The sequence below is a fragment of the Cavia porcellus genome, unplaced genomic scaffold, assembly GCF_034190915.1.
Source record: "Cavia porcellus strain 051 isolate PalLab524CR breed Dunkin Hartley unplaced genomic scaffold, mCavPor4.1 scaffold_25, whole genome shotgun sequence".
Classification (NCBI taxonomy): Eukaryota; Metazoa; Chordata; class Mammalia; order Rodentia; family Caviidae; genus Cavia; species Cavia porcellus.
In genome coordinates, this window is record NW_026947508.1 from 18,304,804 (window position 1) to 18,332,669 (window position 27,866).

The following is a 27,866-nucleotide window of genomic DNA, read 5'->3' on the forward strand; positions in this document are numbered from 1 at the left end:
AGGAGGTCAAGTACTTGTAATTATAGTAAAAATAGCAAAACGGTAATGATGATAAACTGCAACAATAAACAAAATGAGAATTTAGATATGCTGAGAGAGAGGTTTATATGCATTAGCTCACTGAATCTTCCCTAAAGCCCCATGAGGTAGGCTTCCAATTCTGCAGGTGGGAAGAACACCCAGGCGGAGTGAGCTGAGTAACCTGCCCAGGGTTATGCAGCTGAAAATTGGTGTAGTTAGAATTAAACTCAGTTGCCTCACTTGCTAAGCATCCGCTCCTGAAGCCAGGGGGCGCTCCAGAAAGCCTCTATATCACACACACACACACACACACACACACACACACACACTCTCTCTCACACACACTCAGAGAGAGAGAGAGAGAGAGAGAGAGAGAGAGAGAGAGAGAGAGACAGAGACAGAGACAGAGAGAGAGAGAGAGACAGAGACAGAGAGACAGAGACAGACAGACCGAGAGACATTTAACAAATATCAATTTCAGGAAGACTTCTGCTTACAAATTTCCTGTCCAGAAAGATCTCACATTTTCTCAGGGTTTATGTGATGCCACCATTTTTTTTTTAATACTAGGGATCAAACTCATGACTTTGCACGTGCCTGGTAGGCACTGTGCCCACCGAGCTAAATCTCCAGTCCCTGTGATGCCACTTTTGAGGTGGTCAGACTGAATGACCCTGGAATCATCGGCCTTGGGTTTGCATCCCATTCTCAGCACTCCACGGTTCTGTGGCTTTGGGCCGTAGCATGATCACCCCTGGGGATCCTCTGGGGATTGGTTCCGGGACCCTTCAGCAAATAACTCACATTTGTGGATACTCAAGGGCTTGTATAACATGGTAGGAATTTGCCAGTAACCTACAGGGATTCTCCTGTACACTTTAAATCCTCTAGATTATTTGTGCTAGATAATACAATGCAAATGGTGTGTGAAGAATCATTATACTGTATTGTTCAGGGAATAATGATAAGAAAGTTTGTACACATTCAGTATGGATGCAATCTTTTGCCCTGAATGTCTCTGATCTATGGTTATATAATAGATGCCAACTTATGAACAAGTTCTGTTCCAGGAGAATATTTGTAAGTAGGATCCATTCATAATTCTGATTGTGAATCTTATGTACCTTTGACACAAATATACAGTATGAAGCTTAAAAAACCAACATTCACACAAATACAGTAAATTCCCAAGTGGACTGTACTTCCGTACCCTGTCGCACTGCAAACACACAGCAACACACCTGTGACAATGTCGAGCAGACACATGAGCTACTTCTGCAATTTGTTCACTCCAATAAATGTTCATAATGCAAGATCTGTTCTATCTGTGACACTTTGAAACACAAATTTTATAAGCCAGGGACTTACCATACAGAATCCGCCCAGAAAATGTATACACACTTCAGGAAAAGAAAAATAGTCTGATGTTTCCTTAACACATGGTGTTACTCTCACATGGGAGACCTCGGGAGATGTAGTATAGTACATTGCAGAAAACTCACTACACTTTTGACCCTTAGAAAGACACTGAAAATGTGCACAGCCATCTCAATGACCAAGGCCACCCAAGCAGCCGTTCACCATACGAATACGTGTCCGGAAGCTCGTGACCACCACTTGTAACTGTAGAGGCCAAAAGTAACTTGTATTAATCTCATGATGTCTCAGTAAATTTAGTGTTAGAATATTTATACCAATTTTTCTTTTTCTTAGAGCATGCATACATTTTTTGGTGGACTGTATTTGTAAGTGTGTGTATATATGCATACTTTTAACTTAATCACACAGTGACTGTGAAGTTTGGAAAAACAGACACTATTATTTTGTTTGTATTATAAAGAAATATAACTAAAACATTCACAGTTGTTATATGTATTTGTCTGTTTTCAGGCTTCATAGCTATTGTGTCTATTTGATATATATATATTAAATAAATGTTTAAAAAACCTAGCACGCAGGCACACAGTGCCATAGAACCAGCACCTGGTAGCTATTGTTTTTCTTCATTTTTATGAATCTGGCTTCCACTCAATCTCACAAACACTTGCACAGGACCTGTTTTGTGTTAAGTGATGATTGCCAGTAATTATAAAGTTCTTTGAGGCAATCATGGACAAAGGAGTGATCCTTGCCTGGGGAGATCTTTCCGTTTTCAATAAAATTCACACCATAGAGAAACGCTCAGATTTGCCTATGCATTAACAAGTTTGGGCCAACATACTCACCCACGCAACCCCCATGACCATCAAGACCTAGATCATTTCCATGTCCCAAAGTGCCCCTCTGTGCTCCTTCTAATCAATCCACAGTTCCCAAAGGCAGCCTCAGTTCTAGTCCCGCCCCCCAATAGGTTAGATATCGATTTCTTTACCGTCTTCTCATTCAAGTGATCATTGGAAACATCTTTTTCTAGGGCTGGCTTCTCGCATTTAACAGGACTGTTAGATTCCACACTGTGGAGACTGAGGAGGGACCCTGAGGCCCAGGGAATAGCTTCATAAAGGCAGAGAAAAGGTTGAAAGATAAACATAAAGTATATTTGGGGAATGGGGTGACCAAAGTAAGGGATCCCCCATGGGGAAAGGTGAGGAAAGAAGCCTGCAGGTTTGTTGGCAGTTTTCAATGTCCCATCAAGGCACCGGTCGAAGGCAGTGGGTCCGCAGGAGAGTAGCACGGCGAGATCTGGCTCTGGAGAGGATATGTATGTGATCACAACAGGAAGCGTAACAAGGAGAACAGACTGGGGGCCAGGAAGTAAGTTATTTCATTATTTGTGAATTCATTCATTCGTTCATTCAGAATTTTGCCAGTACTATTTGCTACCGGGCTCTAGGCTTTTGTCCATTACACTTCATCTCTAGCTGTGATCCTTGACTAGGAAGCAAAATCAAAGCCTGGTAGACTCTCTCTGTTGTTTGTTTCAGATTCTCTCCCCACTCTCAAATTCTGAAAAATCCTTGAATTTCCCCTGGTAACATTCTCATCAGATCTTAAAATTTGCATCCTCACTGAGCACCCAAATGAGCAGATATGCTCTGATATTTTGTGTGTGACACTGTAAGTTAATAACCCTGAGAAAGAGGAAGGATTTTAACAGTGAAAACAGGGTCAACTCCACGCCTTGGAGGAGAGCTGTGGATGGGAATCCCCAAAATGTGTTCCACAGCAGATCACTGGCTCTACAAAGTATTACAGGTATTCAGTGGGGATGGAAAACACGAAACTGTGGTCATGTCTATTTGGGAAATCCTGGATTGAAAAAGCAAACTACATAGTTTCCCAACTGCGGGACTTTTCAGAGGCTTGAATGTACCTTGTTAATTTTTATAGGGGAGCAGGTTACGAAGGTTTTTTTTCCCAAACAATTTGACTGTCAAAAACTTTTCCTGCCTGGAGCCTCTTGAGTATTTTTGCACTCTTTAGGAGGCATCTGTGGATTTTCCTGATACGGTCTGTGAAAATTCAGTAGTAGTTCATGTCCAGAGCAGAGGAAGCAAATTTTCCAGGAAGGTTGGGTCAGAGGAGGGATGATCCTCAAGCTGGAAAAAGTGGTGACTTCCTTAGAAAGGCAAAGGGGAAGGAAGAGGAGGACGTGGCCTCCAGGAAATCTTAAGGAAAAGGAGGAAAAAGCCCTCCGTTACTGGCCACTGGGTGTGAGAGTAATCAGGACTCGAGACCTTGCAACAGTCTGTACACTTTTTTTTTTTTTTTTTGTCTTTTTCATTTTTATTGGTACCAGGGATTGAACTCACAACCGCACACTTGCAAGGCAGGCGCTTATGCCGCTGAGCTTGTGCACTTACAGCTGGCCTTAGCCACAGACAGAAGCCGGAGGGGCGCAGAGCTGTCCCCCTACTGAGTGGCTGGGACCCGGGTCCACATCCAGCTGTACCACCGGCCCGCAGTCAGTCCCTCTACTTCTGTGGACCTCAGCTTTCCCACCTGCAAAAGGAAAACCATCATACCACTCTCCACAGTGACGCTGTCATTTAAAAGTAACACGACAATGAGTTTGAAGTGTTGAGCAGAGCGTTAGGTGCTAGAGGCTTCGCTGTTTGTAAGTCAGCTCACTTGGTTCCTCTAAAACTCATTGTCTCTGTAAAGGGAAATTTGTAGCATTAAAATGGCTAAGTGACTTTTTTTTACAGTAGGGGGTAAAAACTGGTAGAACGAGTTAAAACCAATTGCTTTTTATTTCCTGTAAATCCCACCCTTGTCATCGCCCTGGGGGTTCAAACAGGGCACAACAATGGCTCGGTGGGATTCTGCACTGATGGAGACCCCGTGAGCAAGGACTGCCTTTCTCCAGGATGCAGCGGCCTCTCCCTGCCCCGTCATTTGCTGCCTGCTGTGCGTGACTCTGATTGCTTGGAGGGCCAGGAAGGGTATGTGTCAGAGGTCAGTAGGTCCCCCCAAGACAATGTCCTGCTTCTCAGGTGAGGCCTGTTTTATGACAAAGCAGAACATCCTCAGCCTCTGGGGCAAACACCTCTCACTTGCCACAAAATAATGCGTTCAGATGAGGTGGAGGGCGACTCTTGACCAAGGTACCAAAGGGCAGAATACTGTCCTCTGGTGTTTGGGGATGCCGCTTTTCTCAGGCCTGCTCTTCGGCTTCCGAGCCTCCTTCCTTCCCTGCAGCCCCAGCAAGCTTTCTGGACTCTTGCAAATGGCTCACCTGGTTGAGGAGGCTCGGCCCAGATGGTACCAAGTCCCTGGGGCTTATGAAATGGTGACCTTGGCAGCTGAAGACATCTGGAACTAATTGGTCTTCCTCTTTACTTTGTGTGTGTGTGTGTGTGTGTGTGTGTGTGTGTGTGTGTGTGTAAAGTATATATATTTTATGTATTTTTAGTGTTGGTATATCTTAGTGATACATAATAATGACGTTCATCTTGGGGAAGTACTACTTTTTTTTTTTTGTCTTTAAGGACCTTCAGAATCACAGATTTTAGCCCGCTGGAAAGTACTGGTGTAGCTCAGAAGCAAGGTGACTTTCTTAAGGTCAACATAGTCAAGAAACAACGGAGCTGGAACTGGAACTCTGTTGAGTCCAACCATTCACCTTCTCTGTCCAGTGCCCCGCACTGCATCCCAAGAGCACTGGGAGCGGCCCAGGAGCCCTGCAAGGGCCAGGCCCTGCACTCAGTGGGCCCCGTGTACATAGCCCTTACAGCCAACCTAGGAAGTAATACCACACTCATGCCCATTGTGCAGACAAGGACACAGACTCAGGTACAGGTGTTATAAAGCTCAGGGTCACCACTAAGAAAGAGCCGAGTCAGGTTTCTTTTTTTTTTTTGGCCTTTTTTGAGACAGGGTCTAGCTATGCAGTTCAGGCTGGCCTTGAACTCACTTTGTAGCTTTGGCTGGTCTTGAATTTGAAATGATCCTCCTGCCTCAGCCTCCCCAGTGCTGGGATTACAGGCGTGAGCCACCACGCCTGGCGAGCCAGGTTTCAAACCTAGGTCTATCTTCAACCTGCTGCTTACAATCCCAACACTAATTGAAAGGATAAGTCTTTAAATTGAGGGCCTTAACTTTCAAAACCCTCAAAGTACCTCACAGGCCGCAGGCAACTCCTGAGGGCAGGGGAGTGGAGGAGGTGAAGCAAAAGGCTGCCAAACTGGTCCCGTCCAGGTGGGGCCTTGTCTGAGTTGCTACTGTAGTTCAAGGACAGACGAAGGAAATACTATGACCCTACACTGGGTCATCAGTCAATTCAGAGGCCACTGGAGGCTCTGCAAGGTAGCCAACCAACCACAGCCATGGGCTAAAGAGTCAACTCACTGTCATTAACCTATCAAGACTCCTTCAGGGCTTATCAGTGGGTAATAATGGGGGCAGCCACACATGACCTCAGAGGACACAAATGACAGTGCTCATTGTGAAAGGGCCTCATCTCCAAAGGAAGAGCTGTCATGGCATGATTCAGATTTCCAAGGAACCTGGGCACAGAGCAACAATCACGCTCACATCTTCAGGCAGAGAAACCTAGTGACTACACCCCACCGTCAGGTACATTTGCCCTGGGTGGCAGAAGTAAGGAAGAAACAAGGACTCACTGTTTCACTGAAGTGGCAAGATATGCCCATCCCTAATGATAAAAACAATAGCAGGCCTTTTCCAGGTCTGTTATATTCCAGAAAGGTGCTGAATGTTTTGCATATTTTACTTCATTTGCAGAAACCTTACAAGGAAGAAGTTACACCTACTTTACAGATGAAGAAACTGAGGCTCAGAGAGATTACCCAGGGTCACACAGTGGCAAATGGTAGCCAGGATTTGAATTTAAGAAGGCTGGCTCCAGAGTCTAAGCTCTCGATTAACTGTAGCATGTGTGTATGTGTGTGTGTGTGTGTGTGTGTGTGTGTGTGTGTGTGTGTGTGTGAGAGAGAGAGAGAGAGAGAGAGAGAGAGAGAGAGTCCACAGCAGAACTTGAGGCATCCCCTAGAAGATAAGATCAAAGAACCCTTATGGGGTTCAAGCACAAGAAAGTCTGTGAAATGTGGTAACAAAACCAATTTTGTATTAGTCCACTAGTGGGTCAAGGAGGAAAGGTTTTGCAGAGCAGGAGGGCTTCAGGAAGATCCCATCCCACCCCCAGCTTCCTGGTGGGCAGAAATACACATTATTCATTTTTCTCCTCTGCCTTTAGGACAGATACATGACCCTCGGAAGTCCTCACCAAGTTTACTAAGCAACGGTTCACTGAGGCAATATAGAGAGTGGCTACACCTCTGAGCCAAACAACCTATGTTCAAAACGCAGCGTGGTTACTTGAGACCACATGACCTGATCAAGTTCCATAGCTGAAGTTTGCAAAACAGATGTGGACAACAGTAAGGACTGAGTGGAAAAGGACAGGTCAGTTGCACAGACCCGGGCATACAGTTAGGGACTCAAAAAGTGAGCCACTAGTACAATTTTAAGGATGGTTTGGGGGGTGGAACCCAGGGCCTCACACACACTAAGCATGCAATCTATCATTGAGCTCCACCCTAGACCCTATTATTGTAATGTTTAATGATCAAATAAATCTTCATATTCATTGAATGAAAGGATAACAAAGAAGGAATGAATGTTGATAGCTGAATCTTGAAGTGGAAGAGATTCCAGAGCAACCTGAGAATGGAAGGTGTCCTGAGTGACGCCAGCCTGGAAAGGACAGCTGGCTAGCCATAGCAGGGCATGCGGCTGGACAATGTGGACAGCCTGTCCAGAGCCTAAAAAACAGGACTGGTTGGGACCCAAGGGTTAATAATTGTGCTCATATAACCTGAGCCCAGAACAGGACCCACCCTGCCCCACCCTGCCCCAGAAAAGCAGCCCTGACTTTGCTCCTTGCTTCTTCTGATCAGCACTGGAGGCCCAGGACCCCCTCAAACCAGGTCCATACCTTAACCATCTTCCCTCAGTAGTTCTTCCAGAAAACCCTCACCTCAACTCTCTAAGCCCCCAGCTTGACCCCTTCAGAGAGGAGGAAATACTTTCTCCATGTTGTGTTGTTTGCCGTGGTGGTGGGGAAAATTAACAGGCTTTTCTCCAGGGAGCACGCTTTTATTTGGAAGTGGGCAGTGTGTATTTAAAGGCCTTTTAAGGTGCAGGCTGGTGATGGGCCCTGCGATAGCAGTTAGGCCGCCAGGGCCTGGGGCACAGGTCCTAGAAGACTGGGCCTCCGGGCATCCCTGGGGCCACGCAGCCTCTCCTTCCGGCGATGAGGCTCCCCTCGCCCCTGCGGCTTCCTTTCTGGCTGGCTCCCGGCCACAGTGGGAGCATCTCCAAACAACGCTTGGCTGCTTCCTTCCAAACTCTTGCTTTGCTACTTTTTAATAAAGTTTCTTTGTTCTGTTAACAAAAGCAAATGTCAACAGATAAGCCAACAGAATAAACTGCAAGTCACATTGGTCCCCATTGTCTACATGTGACTGCTGGTGGGTCCCTTTCCTGTTCTTTCTCTTCCCATAAGTAGACTTTGAAAATAGGAACAATCTAATGTCCTGTAGGAAGTGTCGGTCAAGTAAATGCAGAGAAACAGACCCAGGGTGAAGACTCAGCTCAGAGACTTCCTAGTAAGTCGTGTCTCTTCTGAGCCTCATTTTCCTCGTTTGTAAAATCAGGATGATGGCACTTGCTGCTGTGAGGATTACATAAGGACACTCGGCGATAACAATCATACTGCGAGCTCAGCAATGCTACCGAGCCATCCTTTCCAGCGTGGCCCCGTGTCCTGCGCGCTCGGCACCTTTCTCTCCTTTCCTTTTGCTGCAGGGTATTTATATGAATTCTGATTTCTTGGGATTATAAACAACGCTCGGGTGCATGTCCCTGTACATAAATCCTGGAGCAAAGAGATTATCTGCTTGGCCCAAATTCCTATGAGTGAAATTGCTAGATCAAAGGAGATGCTAAGACTGAAAGCCCAAGTTTGAAGGGGTTCACTCTTTCCAGCAGGAGAGAACCTGTTTCCCTTTACCCTTGCCAGGACTGGGTGTCTTCAGTTATCCCTCAACAACTTGATAAGTGAGGAAACTGCTTACGTGGGGCGTGTGCAGAGGCTCTCTGCTTTTACTGTAAGGCTTCAGGGTGGCTTGAGACCGTACGATGAGTCTGGACGTTCAGGAAACCTCCAGTAGGAGTGTCAGTGGTGTCACCAGCAGGGCTCTGACAGAAATCTGAAGTACAAAGTGTAAAGGGCCTGGAGGCCACCCACCCCATGGCCGGACTCCCCAGGAGCACGACATTCAGGTCCTTGCAATCCTGCAGAGGAGGGTCGTGTCCTCACCCAGTGATGGGGAAGAGAAGGGAAGTCTGATGACCCTTGTACAGGGCTCTCAGTGTGGACCCGGGACAGGCTCTGCAATGGTGTCTAAGATGACACTTTCCAGAAGCTGAGGTTCCAGTACCCCGAGTTCCCTAACTAGGGGGATTCTCTCTGAACCTCAGATTACCTGTCAAATAGCACCCACAACACATCCTTGCCTCATCCTCCCCAGGCTGGCTACTGGATCACAGGAGACCAAAAAGTACACACAGATGCTTGGAAAAGAGCTCCATTCATAGAAGGGACTGGGAAGGAGGCAGGGGATGGGGTGACTGAGAGGCCCCGCCTCCACATCAGTGCTCACCTAACAGCAGCTACTTTTTATAGGGTACCTACCCTTTGCTGTTGGCTTTCCATCGAGATCCCAGTTAATTTCATCTCAGGGGGGAGGGATGATGGGGAAGGCTGGAGTAAAGTCACTGGTGTATGCTAATGAGGTGGGGAGTAGAGATTCAAACTAGCAGGCGTTCCCTTCGGGACTGGGGCGGGCGTAAAAGGCAACAGCAACTTGCTTTGAACGTTAATATCTTGTGTAAATTATACTCATCCAGTCATTTTTCATTTGTTCAACAAATCTTTATTGAATACCTGCTATGTTGAGTCTGGGGGCAGGTGTTGTGTGAGATTTATTTTTCTCTGTATAGCTTCTGCCCTCTGGGAGCTGATAAATCTGTGTAAGGTACCTTACACAGATTATCAACTACCCTATCAACGTTTCTTTCTCCCTCACTCAATTCTTTTGGCAACCTACTTCATGCCTTGTCCCTAAAAGGACCCAGGAGGCTGAAAGGGCAGTTTCCGTAGCTTTGGGGTCAGACAAACCTGTTTGATTCTCTGTCACAATGCAGACAGCCAGGTGTTCTCAGATGCTACGTCACTTCTCCAAGCCTGCTCCTCTTCTGTAAAATGGGGACTTTCACGGCAATTCTTCATTAGGCTTCTAAGCACAAGGACACTGCCTGGCATATCCGAAGGCCGCTCGCTTACCTTGTTTAGTCCTCCTGGTACTAACTTCACCGGGGAGGAAACTGCAGCAAGGAAGAAGCCAGCTTGCTCATCCAGGGTCTCAGTCAAAGCAAGCTTCTCCTCCAGTAACTCCAACAACATTCCCAAGATCAGACCACCTGGGGACTGAGTGACCGCCCTCCTCCCCAGTACATAAAGACACAAGTGCTTAAAGTGATAGCGATCATCGTAACTGTTAGGCCAAGATTGTAACTGAGCTCGCTGCTAAGACCCTGCAAGCCGGACAGCTCCAGTCGCCATCCCCACATTTCCCCAGGAAGAGCTAAGTAAGGACTCTGAACCTTTCTCTCTGTCTCCACTTTGTGTCCCAAAGTGTGGGGACACGATGTTTAGTCAGGGAGCACTTATTTTGGTTTAATGACAAACTGAAGCTTTATGTAGACCTTTTGATTACAGAACCAACGTAAGTGCAATATGGAACATTTAGTGGGGAGGGCGGGGGGGGGATTAAAATCTTGTCATTTCTGTACTCACAGAAAGGTGCTATTGAGTGGATGTCATTTCAATGTTTTTTGGATAGGCCAAAGGAATTTCATTAAGATTGTGGATAATCATAGCTCACGATTTAGCACAGGCTGGCCTTGAACTCACTATGTGGCCACGCTGGCCTGGGACTTGGGATGCTCAGGCCTCAGCCTCCCGAGCGCTAGGATTACAGATGTGCTAGCTGAAGCATGAAGTCTTCCAGTGCTAGATAAGGCAACGCTATTACCAGGCCACGAGGCTGAAGGATGGCGTCTCAGCCGTGCGGTGCCCAGGAATAAAGCAACCCTGGCTCCTACACCTTGCGGTACTTAGTCCTGTGGTCCCGCCCTTCGTGACCCACGCCTAACGTGCCAAGGAGAGTGTCACGCTCTTCTGAAGCCGTGACTCATGAGGAGTCAGGACCTCGGCAAGCAGAGCGAGAGATGAAGGACTCCACACTCTAAGGGGACAGACAGTGTCTGGAAGAAGTAACCCGGAAAAGGAAACCCAGGGGATTCTGACTGCAAATCTGTCTGTAGAGTGATTAGCTAATCGGATTTTGGAGGGACTCTGACTCTAAGACAAGATTTACTCAGTCACTAAATGGCCAGAGATCAGACAGAATTTGAACTCAGGACACTCCCTAATTTAGTCCAGTTCTACGACCATGGAATCATAAAGATGCAAGTTCAAATCTCAGGTCTTTCACTTATTAGCTATTGATTTTCAACAAGTCAATGTACTTAAATCTCAGTTTCTTCATTTTGGAAAATAAATTTGTCATGTTTTTTCATCAAGTTTTTTTGGGGGGAATATTTTGTAACAATTGATTGTTAGATGCCAGATACTATACAACACTTTTGCCTAAATTATCTCATGTAATACTAATAATGACCCTATGGGGGATGCATACTATTTTCATACCCATTCTACAGGTGAGGAAACTGAGGTTGAGCAAGTTCCTTACCTTGCGTTACGGAGCTGGGATGTAAACAGAGCTCTGTCAGTCTGAGAGCAGTATTACTGCCTAGTACAAGTGATTCTTAGCACAGTCTTACAAAATACAAACACCAAGTAGCAGCCATCATTATGCACTGTTATTATTGTGAATATAATCACTATGTTACATGTCACATCATTGACTGGTCCCTGTTTTTTATCTCCTCCACAGGGAAACCAAGAGCTGGTCCCTCTAAGAAGTGAAAAGAAGTGCCAGCCTCACCTAGCCTTGGGCCACACACGTCAGCAAGGCTTGGGCAGTGTCTCTTCAAACCCTGGGTCTGCACAGTGGGAAGGAAGGCCTGGGACGTGGGACTCCCGGTGGAGGAGTCTGGCGACCTGTGAACCGGCTGCTTACCTATCCCAGACCCCTCAACCTTTCCCGCCACCCAGGGACTTTTCGGGGCCTTTCTTTGCAAAGACGTAAAAACCTTCTGCCTGCCCCATGACTTGCACCTCTGCAAAGCTCAGCAGGTAGGTGCAGGTGATTTAAAGACACAGAACCCAGAAACAGAGGGAGAGAACCCATTTTTAAAAGCCCTGCAAGCATAGGCATGCCACTTGGAATCCCAGCCCCGCTCCACTGCCCAGCCAGCGTGAGTCACCTGCCAGTCCTTCACCTGTGCGTTGCAACACAGCTGACAGAAACCACAGCCGTCCCTGAGGTGGGGAGGCAGGCACATACAGAGAAGCGTGCCGTCCTTCGGGTCGCGGCCAGCTTTGCAGTCACGGCTGGCACCAATAGCCTCTGTGAAGTGGCTGAGCACCCAAGCTCTGCTCTCAGATTAACTCCCAGCTTTCTCTACCACTGCCTTGCTCTCCTTGAGTGGTTTTACTTAATCACTTTGTCCCTCACTTTTCTCATCTATAAAATGGGGATGATAAAAGCAACTCACAGGGTTGTCATAAGAATTAAATGAGATAATGCACGCAAGAGCTCTGCACAATGCCTGATCTAGGTTGTGTATCCAGCACCTACTAGGAGCCTCACACTGACAGGACTGAAAAAGACACAAGGGTCTGTGCTTCTACGGAGTTTCTTTCCACAGGAATATAGAGATAGATAATCACAGAAACATCAACAAGTTGTAAGGCTTTGCAGAGACTACATAGAGCTGTGACAGGAAATAACTGTCTACTTTTCCAAGGGTGATTGCAGAGGGCTGCCCTGAAGACAAAGCTTTATCAGGGGTTCTTATTTACTATCATTTGTTAGGGCCCTTGTGATGACCTCCGCATAGCCTCCAGTGAGAAACTACACTGGGAATTCTCAAACTCAATATGCCTTCACCCCAGGCTTGACCCCTGACCCCGAAGGTCTCTGACTTTACCCTGAAAACCTCTATCCGGCCAGCAAGGGCAGCTGAAACCTCTTTTGCCTTTCCCTGACAGAGAAAGGAATGGGCCAAGGCGAGGACCCCAGGAAGACAGAGCAAAAAGAGACATGCAAGGGGGTCGGGAAAGAAGTTTTGGGCTTAGATTTAATTTCAAATTATTCCAGGCAGCCTCTCCTTAACAAAACAAACAAAACTCTAGCTTTCTCCTGCTTGTGGATATTCTGGGTTTACCAACCTCGTTCTTTAGAGAAGATGGCTCATAGCAATTATTCCACAATTACTTCGTCTAATAGGCAACTGATTTCTCCTGAGCTCCCAAAGCAGAAAGCGGCACTCGGAGTTGGTGGAATGATCAGCTAAAGCTTCAAAGATGGCCAACTCCAACTTCTCCATCCCTTCTGTGCCAGCCCGAGGTATGCGGTTTGCCCACATCCCATTCAGATCTGTATCATACTCCATAAAAGATGGCCTCCCTGGCCCCGGCGACCTCCCCACATGGGAAGCTCCTCCCAAGTTCTCTGGCCTCTGTTTCCCCAGAATCCAAAGCACAGCCTCGTTCACAACAGATACTCAGTGAGAGTCTGTTAAACGGAGGGTACTGTCTTCAGCTCTGGCCATTGGCAGCCGGACTCGGGACCGCAGCTTTGGGTCTGAGCTCTGGCAGCCACGTCAGTCCCCCTTTGCAAGTGGCTTTGCCTCTCCAGCCTCCCCTTCCTCCCTCATCTGTAATGTGCACGCGCTGGGAAGGAAGAGGAAAGTGACAGCGAGTGATGTTGCATTGCTGTGAGAATCAAAGGTAATCACTTGAATAACTAAATTATTCATAAATAAGGGGAAAGTCTTAAGAAAAAAAAAAAGGTGAGGGGGATTTATACAAAGACACCAGGGGAAGATCTTGTCTCTCCTTTGAGATTTCCCAGAGGGAAGGAGGGGACCGAGGACTACGGAGGAGATGTTTCTGGCACCCAGGACTCTAACTAACCAAGTATCGGTCTCTGTATTTTTCCTCTAGTTGTCTTGCTTCTTTCCAGCTTCTTTCTCCTCCCTCCTCCCTCATCTCCGCCCCCCGCCCCCTCACCAAGGGAGGAATTGGCCAGCTACACCCAGCCAGCCCCTCCTGGCTCCGCCCTCCTGGAGGGCCAAGAGTTAACAGCTGCACCTGTTGAGGTATACCTGCAGTTGCCGGCACCTGTACCGACAGCCAATCAGCACTAGCGCTGCTGGGAACTTACCTGTCAGCAAAATCCTGACACCTAAACCTCAACATAAATCAAACACTTCCCTGGGCAGGGAATGTCTGTGTCAGCCAAGAACTAGAGACAAGTGGTCCGCAGAGCCTCGGAGCAGATCGTCAGAGCCTGGGAGCAGGAAGATGTCGAATGAACTTGAGTGAGTAAACATCAGCGGATGCCTGGTGCCCTCGGAGCTTGGAGGGTGGATGGGGTTTCCAGGAGGAGGAAGAGCGGGGAGGCCGGCGCCAGAATTCACACGGCAATTTGTAAGGGTAAATGAATGAGCTGACGATTCTGCTTCGGCGAGTTGAGACAAGCCCTGGTCTCAAGCTAGAGCTGAGTGTTTCCCTGGGAAAATAGTTTTTCTCTCCCTCTGCTAAGCAGTTTCGAGCCAGGCAGAGCAACACAGGAGTGAAACTGTGAAGGTTTCTGGCACCACGTTTTGATACTCTGAAGGGGCCTTGGAAATCAGAGACAACCCCGGCCCCTCACTGGGTTTCTATCTTCTTGCCAAAAGGAACTTCTTTGAGGTGCTTTTAAGAGCTGTCTTAAGCAGAGAATTGGGTTTCTCTACAGGCACTTGTTTGTTGAACTGGAACAATCCCAAGCAGGAAGGCTGGAGTGTGGTAGTTTAACATGCGCATTCTCTATAGGGGGCTTAACCTACCTTCAAATCCAGATTCTGTCCTTTAAAGGCTGTGGGATCTTGAATAAGTCGTTCAACTTATCTGGATTGCATTTTCCTCATCTGGAAAATGGGTACACGTATACTTTGTAGGATACTTGAGAGTCGAGTGTGCTAAGGCTGTAAAATGCTTAGCACAAAGCTAAAGTTTGCAGATGCTTTCAATAAAATGTGGTTCATTTTGTTCAGAGGCAGTTCTGGCTGGGGAAGCTGAGGAGTGGTTTTCGATGAGGTCATCTCTGATGCCTGGAAGGATGCAGGTGCATTCCTGCCCACACTTGGGATTCAGAAGCCTACCTGGCTAAACTGATCTTCACTATGGACCCCTGGGAGCATTCTAGATCTCAGAGAAGGTGGGATGAGGACAAGATCTGTGCTGTTTTAGCTTGGATTCAGGGAGCTGGCAGATGAAGCTCGAACACCTTAACTGTGACTCTCCTCTTTCTGACATCCTTAGACATGAGTGAGCAGAAGCAGGTAAAATAACCTTTTTTTCAACCTCCTACTCAGTAGTATTTTAAGAACTTAAAAGACCTTCAGGCAAAGCAATTGGTGGATCCTGGCTGCAGTTAGGATTCTAGGATTACCGGGTGATTCTGGGGTTCTTCTAGGTTGGCCAACTATGTTCACAATAAAATCCCTGTGGTTAACTGGCATCAGATTTCTTTTGAATAAATCTCCTGGATTGACAAGTGGACTAGCATAACAGCAGGTACCTTGTTCCGACACCTAGACTCAAGTCCCAGCTGTGGCACTTATTCTCTGTGACTTTGGGCAAATCACTTCACCTGATGCTCCATTTCTTCACCTAGAAATGGTGGCCCACAGTGGCATCCACCTTCTGGAGCTGTTAGGAAAATCCAGTAACTTTAGAACAGTGATTGCTTTCAAGCCTGGTAGGCAGCAAACTCATAATATTATTGTTATTCAATACAGAAATAAGCAACTGAGTATTGGGAACCCTTCACTTTCCATTTTTTCATACGTGGCACACACAAAAATTTTGAGGGCTACTGCCAGCCCAGGCAGAACCATTCGGGTTGCTCTTTAGAGGATCCAAGTCCTGACGCTGCTTACTTGAATAGAAAGGTTTTTACTTTTTTCCTCTTCAGTGATTTGGCCTTGAAGTCAAATCTTCTGACAGATGAGGCTTCTTTCTCCAAGGAAGTCCGTACCTACGTTGCTAAGTCCTTAGCTTGCAAGTTCTGAGCTGCTGCTGTGGCCTCGGTCTTGCAGGGCATTCCCCTAAGAAGTGCCTAAGAGTACAGTCCAAGCATTCATCTTGAGCCCCGATTGAAGGACCAGCTCTTGGTCAGCCCTGGGGCAAAAGTCAGATTTCCATTTCTGTCACTTTCCTACTGCTGGATCTGGGTGAATGTGTGTATCCTCCCTGTAAACTATAAACACCTACCTGGCAGGCGGAACTGTGAGCTTCAATACGCGAACTATCGGCCCCGTGTAGGGCTCCATACACTCCACACCGACTGTGAGGCTTTAGGTGGAGAGTGGCACCTCGAAGGTCTGTTGTGAGCAGCATGAAGGCCGGCCGGGCAGTGTAGTCAGAACCAGCTGGAGGCGGTTGTTGGGTGGCAAGCGCCCAGGCCTTTCATGTGGTCAGGCCCAGCGCCGGGCCTCGGCCAGCCGCCCTGGGCACCTACAGCTCATGGGCTCACCCCGTGCCCAGTGGCTACATCCGGCCGCAAGGGATTCTGGGGCAGCGGGTCCGCAGGGAAATCAGCCTGTGCTTGCCCTTTGCCCTCTGCGCCTGCGCACTGCCTGCCGCGGGACTTCCGGAGTGGGTGATGTGCGGTCACAGTCTGGAGCGTACGTTGGATGTTGTGGCCACTACCAGTGACCACAAGGTGCAAAGTGACTTCCTGGCCCCTTCTAAGGTTCCAAAGCTCCCAAGGGCCTACTGTGTGCCTGGCACACCTGTAGAACCCAGCCCTGACTCTCAGACTAGCCACAGTTTACCACCAAGGAAGCAAGGTTTTGCCCCATCAAGGTCCATCCGCTGGAGGTGGCGCCTCAGGATCCTCCTTACTGCAGTCCTCAGTGCACAGTCTGGACCACCACCCTCTTTGGCTGGGAATCCCTGGAGAGAGGCCGCAGAGGGCAGGACTTGCGGGTGGTGGAGGGGCAGCCAATGAGTGAGGCCCTGCCAGCCGCGGTGTCTATCTGATCTCTGGCAGTGCAGGCTCCAGACTGCCTGGAGCGCTGAAAGAGTTAACCAAGAACGCCTCCCCGCTGCGGTTTTGTGGTCGAAACCATGATTGCCAGGAGCAAATTTTTGTCGTGCACAAGGTGTGTTATTAAAAGTCGGAGTTACGCTGCTAGTGAATGGAAAGTTAAAAGCCCTCATTAAGCTTGGGCTGTAAAACAGGCGAACTGGGCACAGAGAGCACTGGAGACAACTCTAACCTCGACCTGGGCTGCTGTGCTTGGAGCTGAGACAGTCTCAGTAGTGAGTGGCAGGACTGAGCAGGTCATCAGAGGTCCCCGCAGTGAGGGACAGAGAGGAAGGGCAGCAGGGCTTAAGCATAATTTGGATCCTGGGAGCTTCCTGTTGGGCTAAAACAAGAAAGTGAATATTCAGCCCCGACTCCACATCAGATCTTGTGTGAAATGTTGGAACTACTTTGGCTCCTTGATCCGTCCCAACAACCCAGAGAGATATGGAAGTGTAAGTGCAGTCCCAGGAGGGAAGGTTAAGGTTTGGCTCAGGCTCACCCGGCGTCTCACAGAGCTGGGATCTTAACTGCGGCTTAACCAGGGCCAGGAACAGTGTGCCACCACGATATGCCACGCCGCTTCCTTTGTGCGCAAACGCTGGAAAGGGACAAGGACATATACTGAACTGTTAACAGTTTTCCCAGAGGAAGAAGATGAATGAACTCTCTTCTCCACTGCCCTCTGTAGGTCCCACATTTTTTGTGTACTTGCATTCTACAGACCTGTGTTCTTTAGAAACGGAAGAAGGGTCATTATTTTAAAGAATTCTCAGTTCACCTAGAGCAGAGTTCTCAAAGTGTGGTCCCTGGATCATCACCATCTTCAACATCTTCTGGGAACTTGGAAATGCAAATTTTCAGCCCCACCCTAGATCTACTGAATCAGAAACTCTGGGGGCGGGGCATGAAATTATGTGTTTTAACAAGCCCTCCAGGTGATTCTGATGTGTGTTCGAGGTTAAAAACCACTAGCCTAGGAGACTGGGCAGGGGGTTGGGGGCAGGAGGTTCCCAGAGCCACTGCTGACCTGCTGTGTAGTTGCTGAGTCAGCAGGCTGAGAGCTTTGCTCCAGGTCGCCTGTGTTTAAAACCCAGCTCTGCCATGCACAGGTCGGCTGACTTGCCCATGCGCTCCTTAACCTAAGTGTCTGTTTCTGCATGTGGAAAATGGTGATAAAACACTCACCTCACAGAGCATATGTGAAAACAAAGACACATAGCCTACAGTTTTGGGGTTTTTTTTGGTCTTTTTCCTTTTTATCAGTACCGGGGATCGAACTCACAACTGCCAGCTTGTAAGGCAGGCACTTATGCCGCTGAGCTAAATCCCCAGCCTCTAGGCCTGCAGTTATTAAGTAATTTCATGCTCCCCACTTCTCTGGGACTCAGCTTCCCCATTTGTAAAGTGCAGCAGATAATCCTGGCTGGCTTCTTTCTTGTTCTGTTCCCTTTGCCTCCTAAAAGGGTCAGAACTCTGATCTAGTGAAAGTCTTGCAAATAAATTCTCCTAGTGATTTTGGTGTTATTTCACTGGGCCTTCTCCCAGGAGGTCAGCAAGAACTGGGAACTTCTAAGGGCAGAGATGATATAGTAGCCACTTTTATGTTCCCAGTGCTCAAAGTAGTCTGCTGGAAAGTAATCATCGATGAATGTTTGTTGAATGAATCAGTGAGTGAAAGAATGAAGAAATGTGGCATTCTGGCTTGAGAGATAGATTTCAATTTCTTTAAAGCCTCAATTGAACAGTAGAAAATAAAATAGACTATTAGACAAGAAACCAAGAGACTACTGCACGAAAGAAAAAAATCCCATATAGGGAACAATTTTTCAAAGGGAGAAAGTGAGTTTCTGGTATAATTAGAAAATGACACATAATTAATTTCGTGCAACTAGAATTCTTTGGTGGGGCCTGACTGCTCTGGGTTTGCCCACCTGGATTTTGATGAGAAAGCAGGTGATGCTTTCTCCTGTTATCTTGGAATCTCAAAGCATCAGAGATGTTGCTACCGACTAGGAAAAGATGCTCCATTTTTCAGGCAAAAGAAAGTACAACTGTGAATTATGAAGTTTGTTGGGACCACTGCACAAAAACTAGTGACTTTAATAATAGTTCCCACTCTTCTGTGCTGGCACAGTGCTGGTCACCGTATTGCATGATCTCATTACGTCTTCTAGAAGGAACACTTCGTGAAGTTGTAGCAAGGATTAAATAAAACAATGACTAGAAATTGTTTACCCAGCACCTGGCGCTTAATCCCTTAATGAACAGTAGCTATCCTAGTAATTCTAGAGATTAGTACTCTCCTCTTCCCACATTTTACAGGTAAGAAAACTGAGGCACAGAGGTGGCTGGTGGGTTTCTTAAAATCACACAGTTTATAAATAGCTGAGCTGGGACCAGAACCCAGGTCTGTGTAGCTCCCCTGTGTAACCACACCTATGTAACCACCTCCTTCAAACTGGAGTCACTACATACAAAACTTCATGCCGTGTGCCATCATTTCTCCCAGGTGAGGCCCCCAAAGCCTTCCCGGTTCTTTTCACAAACTGTGGATCTAGAAAACAAGGTGGGTCACTGACAGGTGTGGGAACGCTGGGGCACCCCTGTCATCTCCAGGGAACACCTTGCATGGGGCTGGCTGACACAATGATTCCTCCATGAGCAGTTGTGGAGGGGCCTCCCTGTAGGTAATTCATGAGTTTGATTGATCACCGCTGATGAGGCTGGGTGTCTCAGGGCAAGGTTTGGCAAGTCACTGACTGGGTGTATCAGTGCCAACACCCAGATCAGGTGGCCTTGCAGTTCTTCCTACTCAGGCTGGGACCCAGCTCCCCAGATCTGTCCTGGCTCAGACACCTTTATAGGTGAGGCTTGAGGCTGCGTCTTTGGTGACACATTTTTTACTCTCCCCTTCTGCAAAATTGAATGAGAATCCCTACTTCTCCTCCTCTGAATTACTGAGATGCCTGTGACCAGGGCAATTTAGCATTGGATAGGCTGCTAGGAGACCTGAGTTCCCATCCTGCTGTACACTGTGTGTCCTGAGTGAACATACTTCCTCTTGGGACTGTATTTCCAAAGTCTTGTGTGCACCCTAAATTGCTAGGATTCTAACACAACGGAGTGATACCAAAAGGCCCCAACATGGCTGAAACAGCACCCACTTGGTCTCACTGGGAATTTTAAATAGCTCAACCAGAAAGCAGTGGGCATTGCACTTCAGAGACTCACTGGGCGAAACCCCCACCCCACCACTCAGCCTCCTCCATCCTGGTACCCAGAATGACGCATGTTGGAGTCAGGAGGCCGAGAGGCTGACTGGACATGGAGCATTTGGTACCACACCCTTCACGTGCCATGGGCCAGGTGAGGTGCTGAGGGAGGGGAGCCCCACTCACACCTGAGAACTCGAGAGAGGGGCCTCAGCAAGCGTGGTGTAGCAGCGAACAAGATCCCTGAGCGCCTTTTCATCTTGATTCCAGCTCTCTCCCACATGCAGGAGGAAGCAACCAGAGGCAGCTTTGTGAGGGTTCTTGAAGCTGGGAGCCAGAGACTTCAGCTCTAGGCCTGATGCCTCAAGGTGCCAGCTCGGTGCCCTCAGGCATGCCAGTGGCCCTATGGGTTGTTTTTTCTGCTATCAAATGGGGACAGTCATACCTTCCCTCCCTGCCTTTCAGGGCGTTGCAGGATCTTAGGTATGACGGATGCATGAGAAGCATACTGAAGAATATAGCACATATGCAAATGCGAGGGATTGTCACAGTGCAGCAGCGAGTTTCCTCCTGGGTGTGCTGGCCTTCCTCGGGTAATGTGAATATGCAAAGCGATGGCTCATTCTCTGGCCGGAGTAGGAAGAAGCCTCTGGATGCTCTTCCCGGTTTCCTGTCATCTGGACGATCCAAGGTCCTCCCCGCCCATCTCCGTTCTCCTCCTCCTTCATCCTCCCACTTTCCACACGCAGCTGTCACTCCTCGGGCTTGGGGAGGTGACAAGTCTTCTGGCTTCTCTTCCTTCATAGCTTCCTTCCCCTCTGATAGGAGCTGTTTGCTTTTGTAGTCAGGGCTGCCCTGCTGCCATTAAGATGGATCCTGCTTGATGGCGGGGACCCTGCAGGACAGGGTCTGGCTCTCCAGTGGCTATTTGATCAAATATTTGATAAAATGAAGGACAGCTGCCATGAGCATGTGTTAGTTTATGTCCCACTGTGGAAAGGCGACTGGCTGTGGAGTTCCCAGGTCCCCTGATGTCTCTGTTGTTCATTTCTGGGTCTGTAAAGTAGGAATATTTCATACCGTGTGTGTTGGGAGGCCCCGTGAGATAATGACTGTGATGACCAAGGTAAGGCGTTATTACACTATCTCTTTTGGCATTTGACATAGAACCTGGATCACAGACGGGAGACTTGGAGGGAGGAGTGATAATTTGAGCACCTCAGAAATAGTCTCCCCTTTCTTCTCCCTCTAGGGTTCTGGGGTGATGATGGTGATGATGTCTATTATTTACTGAAATTATTCTTTGGCAGGTGTTAGGCTTAAACAAATTTCTTACGGTAATACACTTAATTCCCCTAACAACCAGAGATTAACTCTAAGGTAACCACTCCTGGTGACTCTCCATTACACTGCTGTGTTCTAATTTTCTTCACAGCATTTATCACTAACTAAAATGAACTCGTTTACCTACTTGTTTATGGTGTGTCTTCCCAATTAGACAGTAAGTTCCTTGGGAGCAAAGCCTTATCTGTCTCGTTCTTGGCTGATCTCCCTGCGCCTGACTTCAGCAAACCCATTTAACAGATGAGGATGTAGGCTTGGAAGGACCAAGGGGCTACTCAAGGGTACAGCTGCTAAACCCATGGGCAGTGACCCTGGCACTACTTCCTCCCATGATGCATCAGGCTCTGCCATGCTCTGCCCTGGGCCAAATCCTCATCCTCTGTGACCCCTCAATTCTCCTTTCATCTTCCTGTACCTCAAGAGTTCCATCTCCAGCTGGGACACCAACACATAATTTGTGTAAGCCGTAGGGCAGGTGACCTTACAGGACAGGAGTCTCCCGATTCCCTTTGTCCCAATGGACATTCATCCACTTTTCACATTCATCCCGCATCAGCTTCTGGAACTTTTTTCCTCTGTCCCCACCCACTGAGTCCTTAACCCTCCTATTTAGCTTTTAAGAGAGCACAGGAGCAAAAGTTCTTAGATTTCAGGATTTGACACACAACCCAATGCTAATTTTATCCATAATTAAAACTTTCTGGAAGCTGAGTGCAGTCTTAGAACATGCGGTTGGCTGGTGGGGTGAGCAGGCACGGGGACCAGGACACTAGGACTCGAAGGTTCCAGCTAACTTTTCTAGTCACTGTCTCACCTTCCTATTTAGTGCCTCCTGCCTTGTGTGGGAGGGAAATTCCATTCTGCTTTGTAACAGAGTGTTGTTTCAATGTATTCCAGAGGAGGGAATTTTCCAGAATAGGAAAGGCTTCTAGAAAAAGACCAGCACAGGAGCTGCATCTCAGAGTCCCAAGGGCCAGATCCAAGTTCCACCTCTATCGGTTACCAACAGAGTGACCTTGAGTACCTTGTCTGAGTCTCCGTTTCCCCTTCTGTAGAAGAGGCTGATAATTCTTATTTCTAAAGGCTGTTGTATGGGACAGTTAAAATGTCACACAAAAACAGTTGGCATCGTGTCTTCCTAAGGTAAATGCTTAAGGTACAGCAGCTGCTGTTGATCAAGGAATCAGACTTTGGAATCCCAACAAGCTATGCCAGAGACCCTTGTAGACCAGGAAGGCCTCGGGTGAGCAGAAGACCTCGTTATCTTCTTTTGTTTTGGTTATAAGTTTATTGTTGTGTTCTAAAATGTCTTTTTAAAAAAAAGATAAAATAACTGATAGCTCCTCAGAGCTGATAATGGTCATTCCATCCATCTGTCAGCATATTGGGACCAATGGACCAAGATCTGCCACTGCTCCTGGGGGTCATAGCTCACAACACTTTGCTACCTCTCAGTCTAGCTCTGAGCCTTGAGTGCAGTTGTGGCTTGCATGTTTTAAGAGTACGTTATATGCCAGGCACAGTTCTAAGCATTTTTCAAGCGCTGAGGCACTTAAACCTTGTAGTCCTTTCTGGTGGGTACTTTTCTTAAACTTAGTTGCAAATGAATGGTGACCAGTCGGGGTGGGGCCCTTGAGGACTGTCTCCTGTTTGTTCCAGGACTCCTCGGTTTGGGAATTCTCTTCTACCTGGAACTGGGCAGGAGGTAGGGACAGTTCCCCTGGGCTGTCCAGTAAGTTCCCCTGACCCCAGGCCCAGAAGAAAGCTAGGAGGGGCCTCTTCTCACTTTCTGTCTTGAGGTCCCTTGATTTATACCAGTAGAAACTTGGGGTGTGCCTCTCTTCCACACCCCTGGACCAGGAAGCTTTCTATCATTCTTCTTTCCTGTGTGACAGCTTCTTTAACCTCCCTCTAAGAGCCCAGTGACATGGGAAGTGCTACCCTGGGGGATGCCCCTGAGAGAGCTGTGTTGTTCTCCATGCCAACCCCATCTTCTGGGGTCTGGCCTGGGCTGCTTTTTCCACCCAGAATCATAAAATGTGAGTCTGAGCCCCTGGGCAGCTGGTGGGCACTTCCTACAACATGTCTCGTGAGGTCCTTTCCCACCGGCTGGTCTGCCACGATGCCGAGAGTTCCACCACTAGTGTGTCGTGTGGCTTCGGGGCTGGACACGCCCAAGTTTAAATCCTGTTCAGTCATCTTCCGGTGGGATGGGGTCCCACCTCCAGGGCTTCCCCCTCCTCCAGGGCTCAGCTTTCTTCACCTGCCACATCCACGAGTTGAAGCCAATGACCCTGTCCTTGGAGCGGAGCTAATGCATGGACAGGGTTCATGTGTGGTCAATAGCAGCTGCCATTGTTTCTGTGTTCCCAACACAGTAAGTCAGTCAGACCCGTGTGAGATATAGAAAGTGTGATTTTGGGGTACCAGCAGACCAAGGAGCAGCCTCTTCACCTCCGGGGTCTCTCCCTAAGCCTGGACAGCCTGTCCTCTCCTCTACTGCTTTCTCCACACACTCTGCCCCAAAATGAGCAAGCTGGTGACCGAGCACAGGTGCCTTGCCAGGGATTCTCAAAGCATAGGCTTCAGGCCAGCAGCGGCAGCACCAGGGACACTCTGAGAAATGCACATTTCAGATGCCCAACCAACGGTATTGGAACTCTAGGCTGGACCCAGCAATCTGAGCGTTAGTAAGACCACCAGCTCCGTCTCACGCAGCCACAGTCTGACAGCGTGGTCCTGTGCCCCGTCCTCTCCAAGCCACTCCCTTAGCGGGTTCCTGGACAGCTCCTTTTGAACTGTGCTGACTTTGAGTCCCTCCACTATAAAATAGACATTTAATAATAGCACATGCCTTATCAGGGTCGACGTGAGAGTTAAGTTTGATGCTAGCTCACGAAGAGTGTTTAACCCATTACCCAAAACATGGCCAATGTTCATCAAAGGTTAGATATTACTTTTTATCAGCATCATTGTTTTATATTTTATCCCCATTTCTGCTCCCTCCTCCCACCACTACTGAGGGAAGAAATCCAAGGTGCTGAGTGTCTCCAACAAAAATGCCTGCCTCCTCCCAAACCCCTTTCCTGACCCCTCTCTGTGGTCCGTGGGGCTTATCTCTTAAGCTCTAATGATCTGTGTTTGTCCAGGCATCCTGGCACACTGCCCAGGCTCTGCCTACCTCCGTGTGCCCTGCAGCACTCAACTCTGGTTCCTGGCATCTGAGCCACTGCTCCGGGACCCTACAATAAATGCTGGTCTGAAATACCATTTCCCAAGACCAAGCTCTGCCTCGGGGCTTCCTGGCCCTGGCACTCTCTGTCATTGGCCACGTTTTCTCCCTGATCACAGTGTTCTGCAGCCTCCTGTGCCCTTCATGGTCTTGAGGACAAGTACTTCAAAGAGCAAATGCTGGGTTATCTGGAAACTGTACTCTTTGCAATGTGTCCTTGTCATTTCCTATGCTGGTGCATGAATTCCCCTCCGGTAGGTCTCTACTATGGAAGCATTTTATCGCCTCCTCTCTGTGACTTGCAGGGTCAGCAGTGGTGTCGAGGGTGCTGAGGCCTGAGACCTCTCCATGGCAGCACTGATACTGACCTAAGGCTCACGTCCATGTCACTGCCCCTCGGTGCCTAATGCCAGAGGCAGCAGCTCCTGCTTCCCAAGGCTGGCAACTCTGAGTTCTTGGGCATTGGCCTGAGGCTGCCATGCGGGAGCAGCCTAAATTGGACTCCTTGCTTGCCTTCAGTTTCAGGTCTGTGCGGCTGCTGAAGAATGATCCAGTCAACTTCCAGAAATTCCCCTACGCTAATGAGGATGAGGCCTGGAAGACATACCTTGAAAACCCCTTAACAGCCGCCACGAAGGCCATGATGAGAGTCAACGGGGATGACGAAAGCGTGGCAGCCCTGAGCTTCCTCTACGACTACTACATGGTACATTTTTGTGTGTCTTGCGTTCAGGCCCCGGGACCAGTACCCACCGTGATCCCCCTGCCAGCGCTCAGCTCGGGGCCCTTGCGCCAGCTGCCTCCTCTTCCTGACCCTGTCCTCCTTTGTCCTGGTTCAGGCCATGCTCAGTTTGGGTCTCAGCCCAGATGTCATTTCATTCCTTTCTTGGGGAGGGAAGGCTTTCTTGGGTTTCCCGTTCTATACCCCTTCTGGGGACCCTCAGCCGTACCAGCATCCTCTTTGTCTTTTCCTTATTAACATACTCTGTGCTAATTTATTTCTCTGTCTCCTACACCAGACTGAGCTCCTAGAGAGCAAGAACACACCATGATCATTGCTAGTTCTTCAAGGCCCACATAGACTGCCAGCCAGGGCCCCGACACACGTGGGCTGAGTGGGTGAACACCTGACTCAGCCCTTGCCTTGGCCAGGTGCACTGTATCACAGCAACACCTCAGCTTCCATCCTCTCCCTGACCCACTTCATGGGTTATAAGCATTTTCTGGTCACCCCTATCTAGCTATTCCTGCCCCAGTCCTGGAACATATCTTCTTTTCTTTAACACATTCCCATGTCTTCCCTGGACTCCATTTCGCCATGTTCTCTCTTCCTCTCACAAGTATCCTCCCCCTACTACCATTTTGCCTTTTACTGTTCTCTATTTAAAATTATCACAAATGCAAAATACATGACACCCCCACCACTTCCAGTGCTGCTGCCAGACATTACTAATGGATTACAGCCTGCATTCTCATTGAGGATATATGAGGATGTCAACTCAGGACTCCAGGCAGCCCTAGCCAGGCAGCAAGTAACTTAACTTGCTGTCCTGGGCCTGAGAGATTGCTCCAGGGGACGTCCCTACATTTCAGGATGAGGTGCATGTAGAGCAAACTGTTGAGGTAACTGGCTCTGAAATTGAAGATTTAAAGCAACTTTATATATAAGTCCTCAAATTTGCTGCCCCAACATGTATTTTATACACCCTCCTGCAAGATGGAAGACAAGTTCTCTGCCTGAATTTAGAGGCCAAAGGAGAGTGGGGCAGATGGTTCTAGATAGGAGAAGGCCCCTGCTGATCTCCCTGGCTTTGTTTCCTGCTGGGCTGGTGTGTTTTCCCTCTCCTGCCTCCCACAGCAGACTGGGGCATCCCGAAAGCATCCCTTCCAGGCCAGAGGAAAAAGAATGTGAATGACAGCCCCCTCCGCGGTGGGACACAGTGGGAGCCATAACTCTCTATCTGGTGTGAACCCCAGCTGGGATTCACAGGTTGAGGCGGGACCACAAAATAAAACCCAGCACTGTCTGTCTTGGGCAAGAGGCTATTCCCAGGGCCAGGGTGCTGCGGCCAGGCTCTGAAGGGGATGCTGGTATTGGTTTTTGTGCAGTGTGGTATCTTGATGAGATTCAGTCTGGGTTTAGAGCAGCCCTGTGGGCAGTGAGGACTGGGTTTAATGGCAACCCCGGGGCCAGCTTGGGATCTGAGACCTCGTCATGCCACAAACTGTGAACAAGGCTTCAGGTGAATCAGCACCAAAGCTGACTACTTACTGGTTCATTAAATGTCTTGTTCTCTCCCCTGGGTGGGAGTACCAGCCTGGGCTTTGGAACCACCAGAAGGGGTCGGAGTCTTGGTACTGGTCTTAGGGATGAGTGAGTTAGAATGTTTTAAGATACAACAACATTATAAGCACATTTATATGGCTATTCTGTCCAATGCTGGGTGCTGGCCTAAGCATTCGCAACAACCCTGAGGCTGTGTGACTTTTATTGTCTGTGTTTTTATAGGAGGATATTTACAGAAGGGTGAAGCACTTTGTTCAAAGCCAGTATATGGATCTAGGGATTGAATCCAAGAAATATATATTCAGAGACCACATTCAAAGCCCCATGGGAGACTCTCTGGCCCTCGGTCTCCTTTTCTATGCAAAGGAGATGATATTCCTAGATATCTAGGGTGGTCATGAAAGTTCCATTAGAGACAGTGTTTGGTATAAGGTCTACTCCATAGGAAGTTCCCTATTTTTAAAAAGCACGTGGTTACTTTTATTAGTAAATCTTCATAAATCCCCACTTGACATATGAAGACACTGAGTTTGAGGGAGGTGTAGTCCTTTATCTGAAGTCACACAGCATTTTTAAGCAGTAAAGCTAAGCCTTAAGCCTGCCTGACCCCAAATTCTATGCTCTTTAACTGCTAACCCTGGGGTGCTTCTCCCCCTCCCTGACATGGAGCCCAGACTAAGTGGCGGCCCCAGCTCCTGCCGACTAGAAGGACTGGTGGGTTTTCTCTCAGTGTCCCAGTGCCTGGCCAAGACCCAGGAGGGGGAGCGGCTCCTAACAGCCAGCTCTTAGTCAAGAGCCAACTAGAATCCTTCCTCCTCCCTCTCAGGGCCCCAAGGAGAAGCGGATACTGTCATCCAGCACTGGGGGCCGGAACGACCAAGGAAAGAGGTGAGCCTCACTGCGGCCCTGGCGCCTCTGTGCACCCCCACACCCCACTCCCTCCTCACCCAGGCCGAGCTGCCTGGCAGCCA

The 27,866-nt window shown here is 48.4% G+C and overlaps 1 protein-coding gene and 1 long non-coding RNA gene across 2 annotated transcripts in view; one reads left to right on the forward strand and one right to left on the reverse strand.

Annotated features, from left to right (window-relative positions):
• Positions 1-8,561: 8,561 nt before the first annotated feature.
• Positions 8,562-14,008, reverse strand: LOC134472959 (uncharacterized). The gene is made up of 3 exons (XR_010043014.1): positions 13,905-14,008; positions 9,668-9,873; positions 8,562-8,696 (listed from the first exon to the last, which is right to left on the reverse strand). It is a non-coding gene; the product is annotated as an uncharacterized LOC134472959 (long non-coding RNA).
• Grhl3 (grainyhead like transcription factor 3) overlaps positions 13,880-27,866 on the forward strand; it is a 30,507-nt gene continuing 16,520 nt past the window's right edge. Inside the window, exons 1-3 of the mRNA XM_003471125.5 lie at positions 13,880-14,061; positions 25,128-25,314; positions 27,722-27,783. Of these exons, the coding sequence (XP_003471173.3) occupies positions 14,045-14,061; positions 25,128-25,314; positions 27,722-27,783 (266 nt within the window). The 5' untranslated portion in view covers positions 13,880-14,044. The remainder of the gene's footprint in view (positions 14,062-25,127; positions 25,315-27,721; positions 27,784-27,866) is intronic.